This window comes from Monodelphis domestica, chromosome 4, assembly GCF_027887165.1.
Source record: "Monodelphis domestica isolate mMonDom1 chromosome 4, mMonDom1.pri, whole genome shotgun sequence".
NCBI classification, from domain to species: domain Eukaryota; kingdom Metazoa; phylum Chordata; class Mammalia; order Didelphimorphia; family Didelphidae; genus Monodelphis; species Monodelphis domestica.
In genome coordinates, this window is record NC_077230.1 from 16,991,817 (window position 1) to 17,008,242 (window position 16,426).

Here is a 16,426-nt window from a genome sequence, read left to right on the forward strand (position 1 = left end):
TTTGTGTTTCTTATTACATCAATAAACAAAAGGTCCAGAAGAGGAATGGAATCCAATCAGGAAGTAGAATAGAGAAAACTCAAAGTTGCTGCTCTAGGACTTTTTACTAAGGTTCTTTCCTCGTCCATTAACATTACTCCCTCTATCACATGAAAAATTCTGAGAAAAATAATTTCAAAGCTCCTAAATTCCTCATTTATTACTTTCAATCATAAAATTTCAAAACCATTCCATCCTCCACCCCTCAAAAATTCCTTTCTTAAACTACTAGCCACACTTCACTCCAACATCAAAAGAAAAACGTATCCTTCTAGCTCCTCATACCTTTAAGTCTAAGGTTTCAAATTGGGAAGAGTCTTGATGCCATGAGGTTTGGATAAGGTGAAGGATAGGAAATGAGAAATATCTGGATTGCAATGAAAGAGATGTTTCTAGCATTCAAGTCAGAATTCTTAACTTTTTAATGCAAAAAAGTCACAAAATATATTAATACTATAATAATATTACTGCTAGACATTACGTGGTTATCTTACAAATTATGAATTGATTTTACAGATTACCCTGAAGATTTTAACCAATTTGTTATTATAGTTCCTGTAGGAAAGTAGAAATCTCTTAGAAATGTAAGATTCATTAATGAATACAATATTAATGTAAAATTTTGAGTTATTTTAGGGGAATACAGCATAGTTTAATGGCCATGCATGAAGTGGGAGAACATAGTGGGAGCATTGGACAGGAGGAGGGAGTGAAACTCTATTTCATAAATTTCTAAGTATAAGGTTATTATTATTAGAACTAAAATAACCTTCAAACATTGATAATTTCAACATATATTTAACACTAATTGTAGATTATATTAATATACAAAAGAAATCTAGTTACAGTTTGATGTGTACTGTGATATTTACCAAAGTACTATTATATTCTTGCTGATAATTGTTTTTCAAAGTTTTATTTTTATGGGTAACAATTTCTGTTCAAAAATAACAATTATCAACATTTGGAATGAGGGAATGGCTATACCTGAGTTTCTTTTATAAAACACTCACTTCTCTCTCTCCTCTGTGGCTGAAAACAATTAAGCTCCAAAAAAACATAGTTTTAGTGCTTTGCCTCTTAAGTTAAGGTCCAGAAGTTTCAATCCAATCTCATGAATCCAATAACCTACATATATGAATTTAAGAGTGAAACTGGGAAATAATACATGAGGGAAATGAAGTTGGGGAGGGAAGCAGTGAAAAATACTGTTATTTAATAAAAGTTCAAGTTTTCAGGGAAGAAAAAGGATTCTCCAGTCAATGAATTGTCATATCCTATGAAAATATTGTTCCACACTACAATATAGATTCCATAAGCATTTCTATTTAGAATTTTCCCCTTTGTTTTCATGCTCCTTTTGAAAACAAAATACTTGTAATACATTATAAATGTAGAGAACACAGAAAAGAAATTGAATCTATGACAAACTAAGCCAACTAAAAGAATGAAAGTCGCCATTCAAGACTTAAGAGGTTGACCAAGATTTAGAATGATTTCACAAAAAGTGTTTATTTTCAAAGAAGTATGTCAATGACGTTAAAATTGACGGGATGGGGCAACTGATGATGGATGAGAGTGAAAGAAAGGTGACTTTATGATTTCAAGTTTTGGTTACCGGTTTAGAATAGAATATGACTGAGTATAATTAACATTAGGACATTTATCTGAACATCTTTTTGAAGATAAATGAGTTAGCAAAGTAACAGTTCAAAGAAGTCTTGATCTATAGATAGATGGAAATTTAGAAGTTGTTTGATTCAACAACCTAATTTTATAAACAGAATTAGGTAAGTAATATTTCCAAGTTCACATAGAATGCAGACTTAATAGACAGAATTCGAAGCTAGAAACTACTGTTTCCTATTACAGTACCCTTTCTGTTATGGGACACTGCTTCCAACTGGAAAATATTTCAGAGCATAACAGATAGGCAGCGAGTTTGAATTGAGGGATGTTCATTTTGATAATATTATATGTTAAAAGTCAGGTTAGCAAAAGATGTCCTCCCCAAACTGGAAAAATAGGTCTATTGCCAGCAGGAATAGGTGAAGATGTGTGAGAATGTTAATTTCACCAATGCCATAACAGTCACAGCTGGTGAATTACAAAAAGAAATAAAGCATTACTTATGATTACAAATAAATTTAAAATAGTCAAAAAGGTACATAAATATTAAATAATTGTATATAAATTATATAAAAATAATTATTAAATATAATTTGGTCAACTGGCTTTGTAATTTACTAATAAAAGGCTTAAATAAATGGACTTCCGGAATAAAGCATGTTTTAAAAGTTACAGGCTATCTGGAACATTAGGAAACAGATGTATATGAGCCATACATATATATCAAATAATTTTAAATGAATACAAAAGACGATGTGATAATAAAACTGTAGTTAAAGCTTGTGAAAGAATAAAACTCATAATCTAAATAATAATCATTTCAAATGTTTGTGTCTTATAAATGCAAGTTTTTGGACACAATACTTCCCCTACATTTAGAGGGGTGGGGGAGGGGGCATTAGCATACTTAATCTTTTCATTTGGAAATGTATGAAAAGAATATGAAAACTAGGACAGAAACTTGACCAATGTTTTAAATTAAAATATTGAGTTATTATAATGAATGTGTTTGTCACTTTTTTAGAAGAGAAGCCCAAGTTACCTAAAGCAACCAATTAACTCTGCTATTACCTTTCGTTACCCGTTTATTTCCTTACCAGCAATATATAACTAGAAATATTAAAGGAATGAAGATTCACGGTGAATACATAATCAAGACAGGGGCTACTATATTTACATGGCTTAGAATTCTTTCCAAAATTATTTAATTAGCAATGATGCTAAAAAAAAAATCATAGAAATATTTAGCATCAATACACATAATATTCAGTAATAGTCATTTAAAAAATACATACATGCTTTTGAAAGAGTATTTAGGTAAAATAGCATGCTTTCAGAATGAAAAATGTATAAGTAAATATAAATGTTTATAGTTTATAAATTGTCCTCTTAAGGTTTTACTTACACAGATAAGTGCTTATAAAATATCTTTAAGGTAATAAAAACCGAGATTAAGAAAATATTTGAATACTCAATCATCTAAATTTAGCCATCCGTTTATTCTAATAATTTTACTTTGTCAAAACTATTTTAAAAAATGTTTTAAGGAATTTGGCTTAAATGTCTTTGGTATTATAAAGAAGTAAAACAGTTTTCTTTTGTCCATTCATTTTATTTCCATGTCTTCAATACCCACTTAAATATAATTTATATAAACCTAGGACATAATCTATTTTCTTTGTATTCCAAGACACTAAATAGTACTCAATACAAGTTATGAACTAAAAATTGAAAAAGATAATTTTATAATGCTATATTATAAAGTACAAAATGATTCTCAATGACAGCATTATAGATAGCTAAGTATCATATTAGGCTTTTACTGTAAATTGTGTTTTAATTGACAATTTCCCCCAAAACATTTTAATCTATGAAATGAGTCATTATAATAAGGCTGATCATGCATTTGGGGTGTGTGAAGGGAGAGTGTTTTACTTTCTCTAGTTTATCAAAACACTACACAAGGACAAGATGTAGCTATGGCTTACTCCATTTTTTACATTTGAAGATTTATAGGAAAATATGCATTATTTCTCAATGGAGGATTAGCAACACATTAGCTCTCTAAAAAATAAAAGCATTTTCTTTTAAGATTGCTTAAATGTTTGACATAATATTCTAAATGTATTTCTCTTGCATGCAAAATATTTTAAAATCCTTATTTGTCAATGGTTATTTTATTTGAAAAATCACTATGTAATCTTTAAGCAAAGATTTTTTTTACAAGCAAAATATCCCATACACTGATTAGAACATCCGTGAGAATCAATTTGTTTTGGGAAAGCCTAGATAAAGCTATTTGAAAAGAAATAAAAATTCTTGATGATAAACTCAGCAAATAAACAACAACAACAAGAACATAAAAATTTGTATGAAAAATATTACAAAACTGTAAGAAAATATCTTCTGTAACAACATATATTGAAAATACTTACCATGGTAAGATTCAGAGAGGTATCAAATAAGATTAGCATCTTTGTATAATTTTTTTAAATAATGATGTAGGATGAAAATTAAAAATATATGTTTCATAAAATATGTATCATCTCCCAATCCACATAAAATCACTCTCTCCTTACTAATGGGAATTATTTTAATTCAACAACCCACTTCAGTGGCACATCTATTTTAAACATAGACTCTTCACAGAAACTCGATTCACATGTTCCATTTGTGCAAGCTAGGTAGCCATGGCAACTGAGACAAGGTTAGATTCAATAATTCTGGAAAGAAAAAGCCATATAAAATACCTATTTCTCCTAAAGATAGCTGTATTTCAAGAGCAAGCATTTCAATATAACTGATAATAAAGGGGGGGGGGGATCTTAAAAATACTTACTTTCAGCATTGGACAAAGTGCAGGGATTACAGTCAACCAAAGCTAAATGAAAATGCTGCAAAAAAGTAAAGCGAAGAAAATTATTGCTTGGTTTCTGAAATTTAAAAAAATTCAATACTATCATACTTAAAATACCTAACATGTGGTTGGAAATACAAATTTTTAACATAATAGAGGCACAGTTCATATGTGTAGAAATATTCTTCAGAAAAGATATTATAGCTCAAATAATTATTACCAAAACCAAAACAAACCAAAAGTGTTTTTTCCACAGATTATTTTCATCAACTTTTCAGATGGGGAAATTTTGTTAAAAACCCAAATTATTATTACCACGTCATTCAAAGGAATCATTAAAAATGATTTTAGAAATTCTTAATAGTTTGGGTATGGATAGTGTGACAGAAAATACTTAAAATTCATTAGGAAAAAGGGGAACTAAGCATAAATTGAATATCAAAATGAATATACTTTGACGGGTACTTAAAAGATTAAGACAATTAAAACTCTTGAGAACAATTAACATTATACTTTAATAAATATTTACTAAATTTCAGGGATTTTAAATTATCACAATGTTCAAATTCTTCTCTTGTCTATACAAAGACCATCTTATAAGTAATATGGCTGATTATATCACAGCTTAACAAGCCTAACTAAAATTAAAATACTTAACAATTTATAACCATTTTAAAACGCCCATTTTATTAGCCAGACAACTAACTGGCATTGATTTCCTTTGTTTATAATTATGTTTTTATCTGATAGGTTTAGCTGTTGGAAGTTTGCAAATAATAGTTGCCAAAGTAGAAGCAATTTATTTAAATTTGTAAAGTATTAAATACAAATACTTTGTAATTATCTTCAAATCATCAAACCTGTCTCCTTAATAATTTTACATCTTCTCATGTGCCTCTTTCTAGCCCTTCCATTCCCTATTCAGCTGAATGATGGAAAAAAGTGTTAACATCTCTGAGAAACTTCCTTTTGAAAACAGACTATCAGAATGGAATGTGAACATGGAAGAAACTAACAGTGAGCTCATATCAGAGTAAAAATTTGTGGACCTATTTTGGAAGCACTATACAAAATTCATTAAAGCATTTTCTTAATGTTTTTTTAAAGTTACATAATACTGATCATAGTTTTTGCCTTCTCTACTTTTAAGTTTTTTAACATAAGGAAGTTTACTCATAAAATATGAGTAAACAATAATTTTCATAATCCAAAACCATTCTAATTATCATAACATGTAAGATGGTAAACTCTAGGTCAAAAATTATGAATTTCAATACAGAACCAGGATTATTTACTTAGCCAAGTATGCTTTATTTAGCAACTTTATTGTTTTTAACATCCTTATTGATAAGAAATTGTGTGACCAAAATTTCTAAAGCATTACCACAATATAAAACTATCTCATTAATATTAATTAAGTTAAAAGTTTAATAGGACCAGGAATACCCTAACACCTTCAATGAATTCATTGAGGCCAAGAAATTGTGTAGTGTTCATTTCAAAAGCATTGCCAATGTAAGAAATATCTATAATATTTATTAATTTTTAAAATGCTATATTAAGTCAACAAAAAGTTTAACATTCAAAATTTTATCAGAAAATACACATAATTTCTTGCCTAATAGTTTTAAATTTTAACAGTAAGAAGTGACAAATAAAACATTGCTTTCTCTTTCAAATTACATACTCATGTGTCCTTGAACATTCATCTGACCCTATAAGCAATAACATGATTTTTACATCAACACACAAAAAATTAATTCTCAACTATTCTGTAGAATTAATTTTATTTTCTAATAATAAGAAAGATTTGGAGATCTATACCACCTTTTAAAAAGCAAAACAAAACAAAACATATAACAAAGCAAAACACTTCATGGTGTCATTTTAAAACTGGTATCACAATAAAACCCCATCAGGAAGGACATATAACTCTAAGTTAAATGACCCCAAGTCTACATTTAAATCTGAGTATTTAAGATTATGCAATGAAACATAGCAGTAAGAGACTTCTAATCACTAAAAACCTTAAAAGAAGCTTCTATAATTCAAAATTGATAGCATCAGAAACGTAAAATATTCCAAATTTTCTATGAAAATAACTAGAAAAACTGTGAACAAAATAAAAAGTACTTATAATAATTATTACAATTATTTCTAAAAAAATAACCTATAGAAACATAGAAACTCCCCATGAAAACATTCATACAACCTTTCGGCAACCTAATGGGGAAAAAACAAACAAGCAAAATAACTTGTGGCTTCCTTTAAGATAAAGAAATTTGACAAAAATTGCCTTTTGTATTAAAAAACAGAAACAAATTATTTCCTTTAATCATGCACCATAACCTGAAAATAACATGGTAAATTTTCCAACTCCCATCTTCGCAACAAACAGAAGCAGCTAGCAAACATCTGCACCTCATACAAATATTGAAGTACCGAGCTAGCTATTGCTGTTATCATGCAGGAGAGGATGCTGCAGTTAAGAGACTATGTACAAAACCTAAAGGCAGAGTCCAGTCCACAAAAATACAAATCCTGATTCACCTAGGTGAAGCACTATTTTGAATTTTAACTAAAGTTGACACTGTTCTCTAATCCTAATATTTCACTTGGAACAATCAGGGTAGGCCTAGATTACAAATATAGTTTTTTTCTTTAAAAATTGATATAAAATTGTCTAACATTAAGAATAGATAATTTTTGAAGTATGAAACAAAAGTCTAGCTTTGTGTACATATATATTCATACAACTATATTATACTAAAAAAATAACACTTCATTTATGAATTTAGATATTTCTTTACTTAAAAAGGGATTCCAAATCTTTAACCCATTTGAACAACTATTTCCTACAAATTTTGGACTTTAGATCTCAATAATGTTACTACAGACAATATGCCTAATATTAAACGTTCTTAAAGTACAGTCTATGAACTATTTTTTTAAGTATTGTTAATAGCTAACCATTTTGTTAAATTTGGTTTCATTTGGAGCAGAAGTAATTTTGCTATAAATATTAATTCAAACACGTTCATCAGTGTAAATATTGCTAACCTTTAAAAAATTGTTTTCAATAACTTCTAAAAAAACAACTATAATTTACATTAGCTAGAAAAAGAAAAAATCAAATACCTACAAAGAAATGAAAAAATTGCCATAACGCTCAACTCCAAGTCATTCAGCTCTTTCAAAAATACCTTATTAAAGATTATGTAGTCAAGGTCTGATGTGTGTGCTCTTTAGCAATGCCTGTATTCAAATAACTAGCACAACCTTGTGGGATTACAAGTGTTGGCTCACAGCCAGGATTTTACCCATTAGTGCAGGGAAGGACAAGTTTTCTTTAGATCTAGGGCCATAATTTTTTTTTTTTGCTTTCAAGGAAAGAAAAATAGGAAAGTAGGAAAGGAAACCAAAATAGAAATGAGTGAAATGTTAAAACATTAAAGTGTTTTACAGTTTAGAAACTACTGCACATACATAATCAACACAGTAGATACTTTATTGAATATTGCAAAACAAGGAAACCAAAATTCATAGATACTGAATTGGAGTTATTTACTGTCAGGGACAAAATTTGAAACAGTGTTCCAGATCTATTATGCCAAGCAGATGAAAGAAAAAGGAAGAAATGAGACGACAAGAGAAGAAGGAATAGAACACTTTACTAAAAAGCATAACTTCCCAATTGAGTACAGAAAAAGCTGAGGAAAAAGTCAGTTGAAAAAAACTCAATTTTCCTTGGCCACATACAGACTAGACAAGAACTCTGGAGGTAGGACATAAAAGAGAATCCAAAGATACACTTATCAAAATAGCACTAGTCCTTTCTTCTTTAATTTTCATGATAGTAAATGAAAACATATAAGAACAATAGGTCCAAGTCAAAATGAACTAAAAATGTTTCATTTTTGAGAGATCTGTAACTTAGAATTTAAAAATTAAATTATAAATGCTAGACCATTGAACAGGAGGTCTTGAATGGAAAGGAAAATCCAGTGTACTATTCAGAGCCACTCAACTTCCTAACAAGGTCTTACGAATAGAAAACATTCATATTCATATATTTAGAAGACGTAACTTACTGAATGATAAATATTTCAACTATTTTACTCTGAGAAATGTCATGGCATAATAAATATTAAGATGGCATCTGAGTTAAAACATACTAGCTCTTACACACACTGATTGTATGAAAATGGACAAGGCACTTGGCCACTTAGTATTCAGTGTTCAAGGTGACTGCCAGATATTCATAGAGAAAGTGTAATTTCCTTGTCAGGAACACCCTACACAGATAAAATTACAAGTATAATCCCTTCTCCTTATTTTGTCTTTTTAATTTAAAAATTAAAACTGAGCACCTAGTCCAGTAAAAGTATTAGGAGATTACAAGATGAAAAACTACATAAACTTGCCCTCCAAGAGCATACAATATAATATGATATAAAACAAGTATGTAACTATCTAACATATTGCTTTGTATATATTTGTGAGCATGTGAAACACACACAGGAACGTCTTTTTTACCCCATTACAATGTGTGCTTCTTATAGGCAGGTACTGTTGCACTATTACTCTTTGTATACCTATCCTTAGGGCCTGGTACTGTAAGTAATGGATTATCAAAACAGTGGTGCTTAATTAGTACCTGTTGATTGATGGTTATTCTCAAAGTACTCTTTTTACTTCTTTCTCCTGGCCTCTTCACTTCCATGAAGACTTTAAAGTAGTTTGTCCTCAATTTCACAACTAATTATCAGCAGTTCCAACTAACAACAGCATATAAATTAATACTGAATTTAGGATTTAGTTTTAGTTACCAAAAACATAAATATCAAAAATACTTGGGGTTGTGGGAGACAGAGCCAAAATCGTAGTGTAGAAGCAGGGAAGCTCAAAACCACCATGAAAATCCTCTCTGACCAATCTTAAAATGACAACACAAAATTAATAATGGAGTGAAAGAAAACAACAAAAAGAAGTGAAGCAACTTTTATGCAGAAAAATTGAAAGATAGGCAGAGAGAGTCAGGGTCACTGGGGTGAGAGGGGAGCAAAGACAGCAGGAAGCTACAACAAGAAGGAACAAGCAAACAGCAAGCTCCCCCCACCACACATCTGCTGTTTCAGGTTCTGAGCCTGGGCCCAAGCCAACATCCAGACCTTGAGATCCTGCAACCACAGTGCAATCTAATCACAGCCTATAAGGTTGCAAAGAAACCTATTTTATTGTAAGGTTCAGAATACCAGAAGGAGGCGGTCTCTTCTACAAGCCTGATCTGGGTAGGCACAGAGTAATGCCAGGCGTTCCAGCCAAAGCTTGTAGTCAGGATCTGAATCCTAGTTGTTAAGAGCCAGGGCAAGGCCCCCAATCCCTGGCAGGGGTAGTACCCAGGGTCCTGATTTTGTGGAAGCCTGGCTGGCCCTGGCAAAAATCTTAAGGCAGAGCCGCAGGGCAGGGCAGTTTGCAGAGTGTAGTGTGCCTGATCTGATCAAGCCCAGAGTGAGACCAAAAGCCTATGCCCAAGCCAGTGGTTAGAATTTGAGCCATCCATAGTCTCAGGGGGTGAATCAGTAGTGGGAAGTGGCTTTTAGAATTCCTAGCCCACAGGCCATCATATCATCTTGGAAGAACTGAAATTTGCAGAAACACAGAAGGAAGGGTAAGGGTAACATCAAAGGAGAACTTAAGTTCTAAGTGTAACAGAGTGTTCAAAAGTATAGAGGATAAAAATTTTCCCAACAGTTTTTATCAAATAGAGGCTTTTGGTCCCAGACTGTCTTGTTGAGGCCATTTACCCCAAGTCTATTCCACTGATCTTCTTTTCTGTCTCTTAGCCAGTACCAAATTGTTTTGATGACCACTGCTTTATAGTATAGTTTGAGATCTGGGACTGCAAAGCCTCTTTCCTTCACATTTTTTCCACGATTTACCTGGATATCCTTGACCTTTTTTGTTCTTCCAAATGACCTTTTTCACGTTTTTTTTCTAATTCAGTAAAAAGGTTTTTTTGGTAGTTCAATGGGTATGGCACTAATTAAGTAAATTATTTTGTGTAGGACTGTCATTTTTTATTATGTTAGCTCATCCTACCCATAAGCAATCAATGTTTTTCCAATTGTTTAGATCCGGTTTTAACTGTGTGGGAAGTGTTTTGTAGTTGTGTTCATATAGTTCCTGTGTTTGTCTCAGTAGATAGATTTCTAAGAGCCCTGATATTTTTAAACAAGAAAGTAAAATCGAAGTTAAAGCAATCCAAAGATTACCTCCAGAAAGAAATACCCAAATGACAACTCCTAGAACATTATTATAGCTAAATTCATGAGTCCCCGTCCTGTTCCGCTTCCCCCCCCCCACCCCCGGAAAGGAGAAAAGACTATAAGTAACCAGAAAGAAACAATTCAAATACCATGGAGCTACAGTCAGGATTACTTAAAATGCAGCAGCCTCCATATTAAATGATCAGAAGGTATAGAATATGATATTCTAGAAGGTGAAAGATCTACTGTGTCTGTAGCTGAAAGAAATAATAAAAAGACGGAAAGGATCTACTTGTACAAAAATATAACTGCTCTTTTTGTAGTGGCAAAGAATTGGAACTGGGGAATGGCTAAACAAATTGTGGTACATGTTGGTGACAATATTATTATAGTATAAAAAATAATGAGAAAGATGATTTCAGAAAAAGCTGGAAAGACCTAAATGAACTGATGTATAGTGAAATAAACAAAACTGGCAGATCATACACAATAACAGCAATTTTTTAAGATAGTCATATCTCTGAAAACTTGTCCACTTTTAGTAATTCAATGATCTGGGACAAACCTGATACACTTATGAAAAGGAATGTTATCCACCTCCAGAGAACTGTTGAGGTCATCTTTCATATCAATGTATATATGCTTTGATTTGGGGGTTTTGGTTATATATGAGTGTGTTCTTACAACAATCATTAATATGGAAGCATATTTTGTATGACAATTAAAAAATGAAATACTTGGAACATTTAACACTTGTATTACTTGTATTTGTAAAGTAGCAAGTTTCAACCTTTCACATATGCATCTCATTTAAATACTAACCCTAACTCTTACATAACTACTCCGCCAAACAGATAGGTTACCATTATTTTAATTTATAGATGAGGATACTGGCACAGGAGTGACTAAATAAGTGGCTGAGTTAAATGTAGACTTTAATAGTTAAATAGTACTCAAATATTTAAATGATTGATTCTTTAAGGCCAGAATCACTGCTCCCATAGCATTTATAAATAATCTGTTACTAGTAATTTCTATGTAATTTCATTTGATAGCTAACTTATGTGGTTAGGAAGACAGATACTAAAACATAAAGGTGTTTTAAAGGAATAGCTCCTAATTTGGTTTTCTCCAATGTGACTTCCTGGCTATCTAGAAATTTAAGAATACAGACTCATTCTTTAAATACTGAAAATTAGAAAGGGAAAATGACAACATTTTGCATATATTCCTAGAAAGAAATTCTTCTCTTAATTACATAATTGCGAGTCAACTACTTAGACAAAAAGGAAGTGGCTGGGGGCAGCTAGGTGGCTCAGTGGGTTGAGAACAAGGACTAGAAATGGGAGGTCCGAGGTTCAAATCTGACATCAGATACTTCCTAGCTGTGTGATCCTGTGTAAATCATTTAACCCCAATTGCTTAGCCCTTACTGCTCTTCTGCCTTAGAACCAATACAGGATATTGATTCTAAGAAGGAAGGTAAAATTTAAAAAGGGGGTGTGGGGGTGGGAGCAATGGTTGTCAAATGATCTCTTCTACTGTGGGATGAACCCTAACCAGCCACTTCCTCTTTCTCTCATTACCCTACTATGTTTTTGACTCTGGATTTCACCACCCTTTTCACTTTGGCACATCCCTCCCCATTCTGTTTGGTAAATTCCATGCCTCAATGTACAAAACAACAGTCAAAATTGAATTTAAGAGGGCTCAGAAAAATAGTCTTAAGTTGCAAAAGAGTGGTTTATAAACTGGAAAGAAGAAATTGATTAGAAATTTTAAAAAACATAAACTAGTAGAGTCAGCATATTAGTAAGCAATCAGAAGAGACAATACAGGAACTATAATGAATTAGCGATCATCATAATAAGAAAAGAAAAGCTAACACATTGAAGTGAGATATTAGGAAAAACCATGGAATTTGACTACAATAAATGAACACAAAAAAGCAATTAAAAATGTTTATTTCAAATTACTATGAGATTACAGTATAAATATGAATGTTGTAGGGAGATATAAAGGAAAGTTAACATGATTTAGAAAAAGAGAAAAGGTGTAAAATAATTGAATAAGTGAACTCTAGGAAATCTACCTGTTCAATGCTTTTTTTTGCATTATTTTATTATTAAAATGGGTCCTAAAAATCAAATAGAGCATAATGAAACTAGACAGAAATATATAATACATATATAGAAATAAATAGGCACATAAACAAGTATTCAAAATGTATAAGGCAGGTAATTGAATCTCTTTCTCAGTTTGCAGCACAGCACATATAAAATTTGTATGATTCTTCAACACTATGAAATGTGTCTTATCCTCAGAGATGTGTATAAATCCAGATTTTCCCTTTTTAACCCAGTCCATGCTTTCCTATTCCTGTAGTAAAGAAAATTATAATGTGGACTATGCTGTTCTGAGACTAAGAAAAGTCTCCATTATAGCAAGCAAGGGGAAGGTACCAAAACAACCCGACAGTTGACATAGTCAAGAAAGAGTATCCCTGCCCTCCAGTCTCCTTAGGAAATCCTTGTTCTGACCAACCTAATAATTGCCTGTATCATAGACTGTTCTTTTTAGAGGATTCGACTTCCATGAATAGTGAAATCCTGAGAATTGTCAGGCAATATTCCTCCAACTGAAGCCTTGTACTTCTAAACCTAGGAGTACATACATGAATCTACTCTCAGTGTATGCCAGAGGAAATCCAGCCCTTCCTTAAAAGTCATTAAAAGGCTCCCTCAAGTCATTATCTTTTTCCTCATGCCTCTAGATCATGTCACCTCCACTGTTTACCAAATAGCAATGTTAACTGTCAATAGGCTGACAAATTTATCCCTAAGTGACTTAGAAGCCCTCTCTTACTTCTCATACACAACAAAACAAGACTGGGCTAGTAGTGACCAGATCTTCTAGCATGAGGTCTTATCCAGAGCTAGAACTAGAATACCAAGAGAAGCATGATTCTGTGATACAGGATATGAATGGAAAGGTTGTGGGTCTCAACCCTATGCCCTATAATCATGGAACTTTAGCCTATGAATTGCTGACAGAACTAAAGACTAGATTTTGAAGCCTACATACTAGGAATTCCCTTGGACGAAGGCCATGCCATAGCAAGCAAGGATTTCTGAGAACTGAGAATTGAGCTAGTAGTAAAGGAGCCAGAAAATGCATAATAGGGGTTTCAAAGGTTTTAATTCTACAAGGACTTGCACAATATCCCAGTGTACCTTCATAAGTTCTTCATTTTTTAATGAGTAAATAAAGCTCTTAATCGTTAATCACTCTTTCCTTAACATCTTTTTGTTTTACACCCTTACTAGACCAAGTGTCTACTGAGTTCTAAGGCAGAAGAGCAGTAAGGGCTAGGTAATGGGGACTAAGTGATTTGCCCAGTGTTACACAGCTGAGAAGTGTACAAGTTACACTTGAAGCTCACATCTCTAAGCCTGGTTCTCAATCTACTGAATCCCCTCCTGAACATCTTATAAAAGAGTTTATATACTATACTAGTATGGGCACCCATTTCTATGTTTAACAAAGAAATAAAGATTTGTGACCAAGCCAGGGCCTCTTTTGGCCCCTTGGAGACAGCCTTCTTCTGTAGGAAATCCTAAGAATCTGAGTTAATAGTCACTGAATAAGGCAAGTTGCAGTAACATCGTTTCACCTTCATTTTTTTCAATTCTGGTATGGATTTAGAATATGGAATTAAGTAGATAGATAGATAGATAGATAGATAGATAGATAGATAGATAGATGAAAGAAAAACTTTTATCACGTTCAAACTGGTAAGCAGTTTCAGCTATGTTCTGTTTTCAAGTAAACTGAAATACAATTACCATGGGCTATGTGCAAGACACTGTCCAAAATAGGATGCAAAGAGAGGAAAAACATAGCAATCCTTCACTAAAAATAATTTCTCTTATTGGAGGAATGAGATAAACAAAACAATGAAATATATTTGAGGAGGGGGAAAAATAACAATTGGGGAAAGAAGTAGACAATCAGCAAAATTTCCTAATGGAAATAACACTGGGGTGAAGAACTTGGAGGCTGAAAATTTGAAGTCAAAATTGTTGGAAAGATTGGCATGGATCAAGCCCAGTCTTTAACACTTGCCTTAATAACATCCAGGATTAGAATGTAATGACCTCTTTGAAGTGGGGGAAATAGACCATGCAATAGAAAATATACTCAGACTGGCCTTTAAGCTTCTAGTTTGGGTTATGTTTTTAAAGATAGTAGTTGCTTACTTTGAGACTTCCAGGCTCTCTTCCATTCAGCTGTCAACTTGATCTTCCTAAACTACAGGTCTGGCGATACCTCCAAACCACATACCCAAAACAGTAACTCCAGTGATGACTTAGTATTTCCATTATTAAACATAAATTTCTCTATATGACCTTTAAAATCATTCATAATTTAACCCACTCGTACCATTTCAATGTTCTTATACATTACTCCCTCCCTCACCCTGCAATGTTTAGTAGGATCCAGTGACACTGGCCACCCACCCTGCTGTTCCTTCTACATGACATAGATCTCTCAATTCAAAGCATTTTCACTGACCTGTAATCTATGTCTGGAGTTCTCCAACTCCCGAAATTCCTAATGTACTTCAAATATTAGCTAAAAATCACACTTTCTACAGGAATAATTTTTCTTTGCACCCTTTAATGAATTTCCCTCTGAGATTAATTATCTCAAATTGTTTCCATGTCATCTTACCTAAGAGACAATGAGCCCCTTGGTTTTTGCCTTACACACTATTCACAGTTCTTAGCAAAATGCAGTATGTGCAGGGGACCCTTAATAAATTCTAGCTGACTTGAAGACTCCACTTGGGAAATTAGGAAATAAACTGCCAGAAGCCATTCAAAAAGTAAAGGTATTTTCTCTATGCCTTTAAGAAATAAATGGTACGTGTTTTTTAGTCCTTAAAAACAATTAAGCCTTGTCAAGTTTTCTACAAAACTCAGTTAACCGTCAAAGCAGACTGAAGGGACTAAGGAACTGAATATTTCTGTATTAAAATAGATTTGAGAAAGGACAAATTCAGGGATGGTACATGTCCCAAGCAGGGAATAGATGCCTTTATTACTGCTAATGATGCTCTACAACTACAAGAAAAGAGAACAGCATGCCCTTTCAATCTTCTATATATCCATCTTCTACCTAATCTCCAGCATCTAGGAAGAGGTTATGACTAACAAGGAGCTTCAATTTGACTTTCATCTCTCCTTCTAACTGCTATGTATATCTATCTCCTGCAGCAAGAGGAAAATGATTTGGGTGTTCCACCTTCTTCTATTCCTTGGTCATTTCTTTCTTTACCATCTTCTGGGGAAAAGGTAAGGTACTGGGGTTGCTTTCCATTTGACCCTATACCTTGCAATTTGTGTTGTCTTGTTTTTCCAGCCCGATCTCCAATGTCCACTTGGAAGTAGAGGTGCCTTTCCCTTAAAGAACAAACTCTCACCAATTCATACCCAACACATGCCAGGGATTCTAAACTCCTGTATGTAGATCATAATCCAAATCGCATCTCCAAGCCCTCCAACCCACTCATCCCAAAGTCCCAACAAAAGACAATCTAACCTTTCCCTCTACAGAATGCCTGCTCCGT

At 32.7% G+C, this 16,426-nt stretch overlaps 1 protein-coding gene across 12 annotated transcripts in view; it reads right to left on the minus strand.

Annotated features, from left to right (window-relative positions):
• Positions 1 to 16,426, minus strand: part of KDM6A (lysine demethylase 6A) — a 252,356-nt gene that overhangs the window by 80,352 nt on the left and 155,578 nt on the right. For 11 of the 12 annotated variants that reach the window (XM_056826093.1, XM_007493305.3, XM_001366285.5 and 8 more), the window contains one exon: positions 4,508 to 4,562. In XM_056826093.1, coding sequence (XP_056682071.1) covers positions 4,508 to 4,562 — 55 coding nt within the window. Of the gene's footprint in view, positions 1 to 4,507; positions 4,563 to 16,426 lie in introns of those variants that run through there. The other variant, XM_056826095.1, reaches the window with a different exon arrangement.